The following is a 9,671-nucleotide window of genomic DNA, read 5'->3' on the forward strand; positions in this document are numbered from 1 at the left end:
AAACTCAAGAAAAGAGCGTAACCAATTAGATCACACATGCTACTGCTACTGCTACCTCCAACTACTCAAAGATTGTGGTCTCCAAGATTAAAAGAGCGAAAAAGAGCTTGATAGATTTACCCGGGGAGAAGAATAACTGTCGCTCATAATATGATGCCTTCGCACCATTGCCGCAGCCTAGGGAGGTCTACTCTCTACAGAGAGTGAAGTCTGTGCACGATTACTATTTATAGCAGTGGTTCCTCTGAAACCCTATCTGGGGTTGTGGGCTTCTGAGGTCTATTTTGGGCTATAATATTGGCTATGCCGGGCCTATTAAGCCGGTTTCATGAACATAATGGTTTGTAGAAAAAGGGCTAGGCTCTTCAGTTCTAATTACAAAGGTTCAAGAGGACATAAGTCACTAGCTTCGGTTTTTTTTTTTTTTTTGGGTCCTTTTAGACAGAAATTCTTTTGCTCCATCTCCATCCAAATTAGGATAGAAATTGTATTGTAACAAAATAAAAAAAGAATAGGAATTGTACTTATATGGTGATTGCGTTTCTTTGATTGTCCAAATTATGGATTTTTTATGTTACTTACGCGAATTATGGATCTCATCAATGTCTACAAATTTTTTTTTTGGCAATATAAAAGAGAGAAGAATGAAAGTTGAACTCACACCTGCTAAAGACCAACATATTCTATTTGAAGGACACATGCAATTGTCGGGACTCAAACTCTAATAAACTTGGTGGATTATGAGTAACCCCAAACCCCAATTCTCAACTTGCTGAATTATCCATTGGTTAGTGAGCGCCATCAAAACTCAATTTTTACAATAGGTGTGTCCAGCAGATCATTGGGTTGCATATAATTGTCACTTTCTTTGTTAACTTGCCATATATGAAATAATTGAAATGGTTTGTCTATTTGTTTTGTTTGTGAGTAATTTTGGAATTTCATGTCAAATGATGATGATTTTTAGTATAACATTTGTTTATGGTACATCGGTATTTTAGTATAAAAATTTGTGTGTCCCTTTCTTGCACACATCCTTTAAAATCTTAGAAACAGCCTAATAAGATTACTACTGTATTACTATTAGAAGTCATAAACTTGCTGAACTCCTGATTTTCTGAACATTAACAAATTTTGGGGTCAATTTGTATTCAGAAGAAAAATGGCTTCCTAAGTAAGTAGTGCAAAAGGAGGAAAAGAAAAACACTCAACAATCGAAGTCATTGGAGTATCCTTGTAAAGTTATGAATACATAATGCCTCTCACATGCATGTGATAAATAATTAATGACCATATACCAATACATCTAGAGCAGCGGCCGAGGTTGTTCACATGTGATCTTTAATCCACATTTACTTCACTTCCAACCAAAAAAAAAAAATCTACATTACTTCACTGGTCAGTGATTTTGTTTTTCTTTTTGGTTGAAACAGTCAAATTCATCGATAAACAGAACAAAACACAAAATACAAACAGGAAGAACACAACTCCAAAAAAAATTATTGCAATACAGAAAATCTAAAAAAAGGAACAACTAAGCACATACATTGCAAGACAGTGGTCAGTGATTTTTAAAAATAAATTTTCTTTCATTTATATATAGGGCTGAAAAATGAGGGGCTATGTCCCGTCGTGCTTCTAATCAGCTTAAAGCAAATATAAAATTTTAAATATATATATATATATATATATTTATAGTAAGGTTTATGCAAAGATGGTCCAACATTATTTTTAATTGAATTTAAAAAAATCTACTTGGTTGTTCTTATATATATATATATATATATATATATATTTAAAGAGATTGATAAATTATTTTAAAAAAAACAAGGACAAATGCCATGTTCATATCAGTTGTTCAGAGTTTGATGTATCGTTGGGAATTCCCAATATATTTCCATTTTGTATTTTTTCACACTTTAATATAATATTTAGAGTCTAGATGCTTCATTTCCTTGGACTTTAATTCTATGGTTTCAATTTAACCCATTGATGAATCTTATCAAAATAGAAATTAACCCAAAAAAAAAAAACAGTGATGAATATGATTGAGTGGTTGTTGGTGATTCACAAATCTGCTCTTACTCAGAGCTTCACGCATTGCTTAAGGCACCACATACTCTTTGAATGTGACTTTTTGAACGAGACTTTATCTGTTATTGTCAAAATTGGTTGGAAATTAAGATCCACTACCTCCTAAGATGGTGGGCCAAGTTAAGGTAACCCACCAAGCCTTCAGTTCTAAGGAGGTTAGAGTTCCTTTCATAGCCATTTTAATTTTAACCTCTTATTTATGAGTGAGATTGAAAGGGAAGATGAGAGGAAAGGACGGGAGGTAGAAGTAACAAAAGTGAAACAAAAACTAAAAATTGAAATATATTTGAAATTGTTTTCATTTTTGTTACTCCTCCCTCTCATCCTCTCTCTCAATCTCATCATCACTCTCATTTTCACTATCATTTTCCTCAATACTCTAACATTTAAAAATAAAATTAAAAATTAAAAATAAAATAATTATCAAACAGGCCCTTAATTTTGGGTTATATCTCTAGCACTTGCCCCAAATGTCACCCTCCGAATCACTTTCTAGATCATCCAAGACACAAATCTCATCTTAAATTTGAGGTCAAATTATAAGTTAAGAGTCATGCATAGAAATTCAAAACTTAAAGTTAACATTTACCCTAAACTCAAACCCATATTAATCTATGTGTTTTTATTTTTATTTTTTTATTATTACAAAGTTAGGAAGGAAGAGGTGGATGATTTTCACACACATTACCGAAGTGCTATGACAGTTCCAACTTGAAGTCACAGGTCTATAAGTCAATATCAATTTTCACTGAGTAAGACCGTTGACTATTAATTATGTGCATTGGAGCAACAACAAAAAAAATTTATAAATCTTAAGCCCCACCAGTTTTGAACCCAAATATGAGAACATGGATATGGGATTTGAGCTGGCCTAATAATATAGCACCAATTTGGAGCAATTTCCCAGAATTTTCTACTTTTTGGACTTTTCTAACAGTGTGTAGCTAGCACAGAACAAAAAAGATTCCTGAACAAAGGCAATTAATAATATGGGGAAAATTCTTATTCTCACAAGCACTTGTGTTGTACCTTCCTCTAATATTCGCAGGTTTTCACTATTAAGTACTAATTGTGCAGAGGGGATACATTATTTTGAGGAGATGCAAAGCAAATTATAATTGGAGCGGAGACTAGCAATTCTGGAAATTTTTTTCATGAAAGCTTTCTTTATACTTTTTCAAATAAAATAACCATATAAGAGTTGATGAATTTATTCAACCACGTTGGTTCATGAAATTTGAACTTAGGACCTCCTCAAACAAACAAATTAGAGACTAAATAGCACTAGACCAAGCACTTATGGACATAACCATATAGGATTTGAAAGTCAATTAGTCTCATATTTGTATGCAGGGTCTCTCTTTTTGTGTATAAAAATATGGTACAAAGACAAAAGAAGAAGAAATTGTGGTTTTACAGATTAATTTTGGAAAGGGGAAACAAATGGTTTTAATTAGGAGTTATAGAATTCTTTTCCTTTCCATTCCTTGTGAACACAAATCTCCCTGTTGAAGTTGATCTCTTCAACACAAGAGGACCCTTCACCAAGCTGAAAACTCCACTTCTATGGTTGTCGGATTTGGAATTCTCTTCCTCAGCTACTCTATTTGAGGATCCAATTCTAAATTGCACGTAGGAAAACAAGGGATTTCTAAATTGCAACGTCATCACTTTGGACGAAAATTCTAACTTGCTAACATATTTCAGTTAGTACAGGATTTCTCATGGCTAAAATTGAACATGCAAAGTTGAGTTATGGAACAAGTTGGGTGAAAATGACTCTCAGGGGCAAAGTATAGAATTCAGTTCAGAAACATCTTTCGGTTAGTTTCAAAGTCTTTGAACATTAAAATTCGAATTAGTCAGGAACAACATACTTGATGTAAAGCAAGAGCAGAACACACACTGAAGTTAAACTAATTTTCCCCGATTAATATTTTCTCTGAAAAACAAATATTCAACAAAAGAGTTCCCACCAAAACTATGATTCAGGTGAGAAGAGAAATGCGTTTTATAAAGCGCGCAGAAATTACTTTATCTAGATCAAACACATGGTTTATCAAATCTTAGATGTAAAGATTTACAAACACATAACCTAAAGCAAGACACAAGCTAACAATTCGGTGTACACCTTTTATTATTTTGGTGTCAAAAGTAAATTACAGATTTCATCTAAATACAATTTGGTACAAACATTATACCCTCCAAGTTATACATACTTGGATCTTTAAGTCACAAATCTATTGTATAAGGTAACTTGTATCCAGGGTAACCAAGTATTATCCAAAATCAGATAAGCCTTCATCCTCGAAACGGGACCATCACTAACACATATTCTACTCCATCATACTAACACAATTTTCTTTCGAAGATAGATTTTTATTACTCTAGCTCTAGCCAAAATCTTCAATTTCCAAATCCGATATCACTTCAAAGAGTGATATTCTAAATAACACATATAATAAATCTTCTATTTATGTAATTCGAACAAGGATATAAACTCGAATGAAACCCAAGTCCACCCTGTTCAAATGACAATAACAATTAACTCATTTGTGGAAAATTCTGTGGTGCATCAGCTGTACCGGTACAGCCGGCTATCCAACAGTTGAAGTTTCATGTTAAAAAAGGATGGCTGAGATTGAATGACTTAATGACCTGCTCAGCCTTTGTGATTCAGCATGTGAGTGGCATGTAAGGAAAGAGAAAGGCAGGTTTGGAGGAGAAGAAGATGCGCCCAGTCCGCTCCATTCTGGTTTCCCAAATCGAACACAACATAGGGAACTAGAGGACTCTGTGAGACCCGATTTCATGTCTGAGTTCGTCTATGGATACTGAATTTTCGGAGCAGTAGAGACTCGGGCTCACTTGCCCTTTCATCTGAAGTGAAGGGGGGCTTACAGAAGTCACAGTAGCAGAGGAAACTGTACATGAAGCCCATCCAATCCGTAACGCCTCTAGGAGCTGTTGTCTGTGCTTGCCCAAATCCAATCCTTAGCAACTCCAGTCTGGGCTTGGGCAAAACGCATCTGCAAGAAGGTAATGGTAATAGAATTGAGGTCCTCAACTCTTCTCTGTAGTTGCCCAAAACTGATATGCAGATACCAAATTGATGGTGGGTCCAACCTCCATGATGAAATGGTCACCAAAGTGGAGGGATTTAAGTAATTTAGTATGGGCAGTTGGTGTTGAAGGAAAATGGTGATCTTCCTAATATAATTTCACCACCACTAATTAAACAATGGGGTTTTATTATTTTAGGTTCGACCCATTCAAGACGCAAGTCTCTTAATTACAATCCCTTGCTTCAAGGGAAAACCCTTTGATTCCATCATAAAGAAACAGAACGTGTGTGTTTGATTTTGCAGCTGCTCCCAAGTCCAATCTCAGGATGCCTACGTATCCTTTGCGGGAATCAAGCCACTCGTAGTTCAAAGATTCACGATGAATAAATGACCCATTGCGAGGGAAATTTGATTTGAATTGTATTGAAAAGTGTTTGAGTGAATTTAGCTGAATAAACCAGGGATTCGATATGGATTGTTTGGGATGGTTGCATCTAGATTGAATCTCTAGATTGCCTACGTACCCTTTTAAAGGGATCAAACCAACGTAGTTCGAAAATTTAGAAATTAATGGGTAAGTGTGGCCCAATAATTTAGAGTTGGTGTCTTTGAGACGATTTGAAGATTTTCATAGGTAGATGACCTATGGGAAAAATTAGAAATTAATGGGTATGTATGGCCCAATAATTTAGAATTTGTATATTTGAGATAATTTGGGGATTTTCATAGGTAGGTGACCTATGGGGAAATTTTGAAATTAATGGGTAAGTGTGGCCCATTAATTGAGAATTTGTGTTTGAGATATTTGAATTTAATCTCATTGGAATTTTCATGGGTAGATGACCCATGTGAAAAATTTGGATGGTTTTGTACCATTTTTATTTTTTTGTCAATGTCTAAGAAAAACAATAAGCAATTTTGATTCACCCACTATTTTTCTAAAATTGACAAGATTTGCAATTGGACCCAAATATGGCTATGAGGATTGTTGAATTAATCCATTAACCATATGATAGGAAATTAGAAATCTAGGCCTCTATAAATTTAATGGGTAATTATTTGGCCACCCACTAAATATATTGGGCCTTTAAGAATTAAAGGGTATATAACCTAGTAATTTGACTATGAGCCCTTTAGCACATATATATTTTTTATCTGTTGGTTTGTGCTCATTTGGTTTATCAAAAAACCAATCACAATTGAACTAGGACTTCAGAGATAGAGACTGTAAAGGACTTCTGATTTTTGACTTGGAGGAGAGTTACGCTACTGCCAAGACACTTCTGCTCTATTTAGAGTGCCAGACTGACTCTGGCTCAAACTCAGAAGCCATTAACCATTTACTGCCTCACTGTCAGACTTTTTCACAAGGAAACCTCCACAAGGTACGCCTCCCTTTTCCTTTCTTTTTTACTTGTTGACTTTTCTTCTTCTCTTTCTCTGCAACACCAAGTCTTTTTTTTCTTTGTTTTTCTTTCCTTCCCACTCCAACAAGGTGGCTGACGCCACCTTCTTCTTTTTTTCTGCTTTGACTTTTCTCCCCTTTTTTATGACTATAGCAAACCTCTTTTTTTTTATTATCATCCATCATGATCTGTATTTTGATTGTTTGATGGGCATTCCATGCATGGGCTGCCCCAATGGCCCTTCCCAAGCTCTGCTCCTTTTAACCCAGCGAAGTGGCGTACAGCCACCTTCCTTCCTTTTTTTTTTTTTTAAAGGCTGCCATATGGAACTGCCAACAAAAACGTGGCCACTCCCTTTTTTTTTTTTTAAATTTCCTTCACAAGCCCAACTAGTTTTAAGTTTTGTTTGTTGTGGCCAACAGTACCCCTGAAGCTTTTTCCCCTTTTCTCTTTTGACAGGAGTCTTCCTTCTTCTTTTTTATTTGCTGCTGCTATCTGCAGCATCAGGCCGAGCCACAGCCAACATGGTTGTCTTCCTTTTCAAGCACAGTTTATTTTTGTTTTGCTGTGAGATTAAACCCTCGGTGATTTTGTTTGTGGGTTTTGTACCCAAATTGGATTTGTGCTCTTGAGAACCCACTGAATGAGTTTTATGCCCAAAAATGGATATACCATTTAGGGTATTTGATTGAGGGTTACACACCATGATGGATTTTGTATCCAATATTTTGTATCCATTTCAAAGGATTTTCTTTTGCTCGGCAGAGCTTTGTTAAACAGAAATCCTCTCATGGATTTGTTGTTCATGATTTAAGGGTTGCCACCCATTATGGATTTATCATCCAAGAGTTTTATTTGAGGGTTGCCACCCAATATGGATTCATCATCCAAGAGAATGATTTTAGGGTTGCCACCCAACAAGAATTAATTGACAGGATCTATCTACCTGTGAAAATGTCTCCTCTTGTATTTGTGCTCCTGCAATTTTCCTTCTGCAACAATTTTCTTCTTCTGTCGTCTTCTCCTTCTTTTCTGTCCTGCTATCTTTTTTTATTTCTCTTTAATGCAGAATATTTATATTAAAAAAATGAATAACCAACTCCCCCAAAAATAGGAGCCACTCAACCCACTTAAACATTTTCATTGGTTTAGACCCCCACCTTTTTCCAAACTTCCCCCCACCTTTTTCCAAACTTCCCCCCACGTTCCAATATTTTGTGATTTTTTTTATTCCAACAGATGCCCCCTCAAGCTTTGTGCGTGTGGCATTTTTTTTTTTACGCGTGCAAAGCTTGAGATGCCTTTAACTAGCATTATAAGCTAACATATGTATATGTTTTTTTTTTTTTTTACCTTTGATTTCAGGTGATGGATGCTTATGGAAATCTTCACAAGGAACATGCTTCCGATGAATATGGTAGGGCCATGGCCTTTGGCCCCCAGTACATGAGATCTTGTCCTCTGAATTCGATCAGGCTTATGGTACCTCCTGAGAGTCGGACAACATGGTTCACCACAGATCACGTGAGTAGTGGACATCTCAAATTCAACCCCCATGAAGAAGACCGAGTTGTTCAAATTTCTCAAGCCAAGGGCCCATGTTTTCTTGCCCACTCTTTGATGAAAGTAAACAATGAGATTGATGGAGATAAGCAGTGTCTTCCTAGAGATGAATTTTATCCGGCTATGCACAGGATGCTTCGTAACCAAATTTCGTGGGGAAGCAATTTCAAATTTTTCGGTCGGGCTAACTTTCGATCCTTTGTACTGGAGTGGACAGAGTCTATTTTGAGTGACTTTGGTGATGTCCTTCGTCAAGCTGATATATATGGGGCTGTGGCCATTTCTCGGTACTCCTATGATTTTTGCCCTAATGTTTGGAGAGCATTCTGCGAGTTATGGGGGCCTTTATCCAACACATTTCATCATGGGAACGGTGAAATGGGCATTTCCCTATACGACTTGAAAGTTATTGGCGGGTTACCAATTTTGGGTCTCCCTTATGATGAATTTATCCCTTTAAACAGAGAATTATGCCGTGAAGACTTGTATCCTTCAACCACTGGTGAACTTTTGAAAATCCATGCTCAACTATGTGTTTTCCATAAGAAAGGGCAAGTTTTCCACGATCAATGGATTGAGCATTTCTTTCGAGGGGAAGCCATATATGGTGCTGCGGGGAATAAAAATAACATAGTTCCCAAACATAAGGCCAAAGACCTCAAATTTCCCTTGAACATTTCACGTGAAGGACAATTGGCTGCTTTTTTAGCCTTTTGGCTTAGCCGTTTTGTTTTGCCCCTTGATAATGCTATAAGGCCAGAATGTTTCTATATGGCAAGTTTGATGGCGAGAGGGTTTAGAGTTTCACTTGCTCCAGCAGTGTTGGGACTTATTTATCATGCCCTCGGTACAGTTGCTACTCATCGTAGGGGTCCTGGTTTAGCAAATGCATATCTTCCCATTCATTATGTGATTGGATGGTTAGGGGAGCACTTTCCTGATCTGATCGACCGTCGGAGTGACAATGATTTTCCAGCACATTACCCTCTTCTAGCGAGGTATAGTCAGATTGAAGCCAAATATGTCAGCTCTAATCAAGCTAGAATCATCTTCAGGAGTGAGTTTATGGTTTATCGTCCCAGTGTCTTCCTTGCACAAGAAGATTGCATTCTTTTAGACACAGAGAGCCTTGCGGACGATGCCTTTGAATTCTTGGTTTGTATGCGCTCTGCACTGTTTCCTGTAAGGTTAGGTGGCGATCTTTGGTTGGAGCCTTACTATCCAAATAGATTTGCTCGCCAGTTTGGCTTTGATCAAGGAGTTCCGGAGAACAAACTTTTATTTAGTGTATGTGAGAGGCAGCGATGTGGGATTGAGAAGTTGGCGAGAGCCCAAGCAGTCCTTCTGCGTAAAGATACCACAGCGCGTTTCTATATTCCGTGCTCCACCCGCATTGGGGAATGCTCTTGGTGGTATTGTAGATGGTGGATGACTGCATGTGCACCTTATATGGGCTTTTCTGTGTCAAAAATTTTCTCAGTGGTAGACAGGCATGTCCCAAGGAGGGACCACGTCTTTGTGACTAATAATTTGAAAAGTATTT

General features: G+C 36.8%; 1 protein-coding gene across 1 annotated transcript in view; it reads right to left on the minus strand.

Annotated features, from left to right (window-relative positions):
• Positions 1 to 3,451: 3,451 nt before the first annotated feature.
• Positions 3,452 to 9,671, minus strand: part of LOC117617270 (RING-H2 finger protein ATL52-like) — a 19,224-nt gene continuing 13,004 nt past the window's right edge. The window contains exon 2 of the mRNA XM_034346585.1: positions 3,452 to 3,639. Within this exon, the coding sequence (XP_034202476.1) occupies positions 3,544 to 3,639 (96 nt within the window). The 3' untranslated portion in view covers positions 3,452 to 3,543. The remainder of the gene's footprint in view (positions 3,640 to 9,671) is intronic.

The sequence above is a fragment of the Prunus dulcis genome, chromosome 2 (genome assembly GCF_902201215.1).
Source record: "Prunus dulcis chromosome 2, ALMONDv2, whole genome shotgun sequence".
Classification (NCBI taxonomy): domain Eukaryota; kingdom Viridiplantae; phylum Streptophyta; class Magnoliopsida; order Rosales; family Rosaceae; genus Prunus; species Prunus dulcis.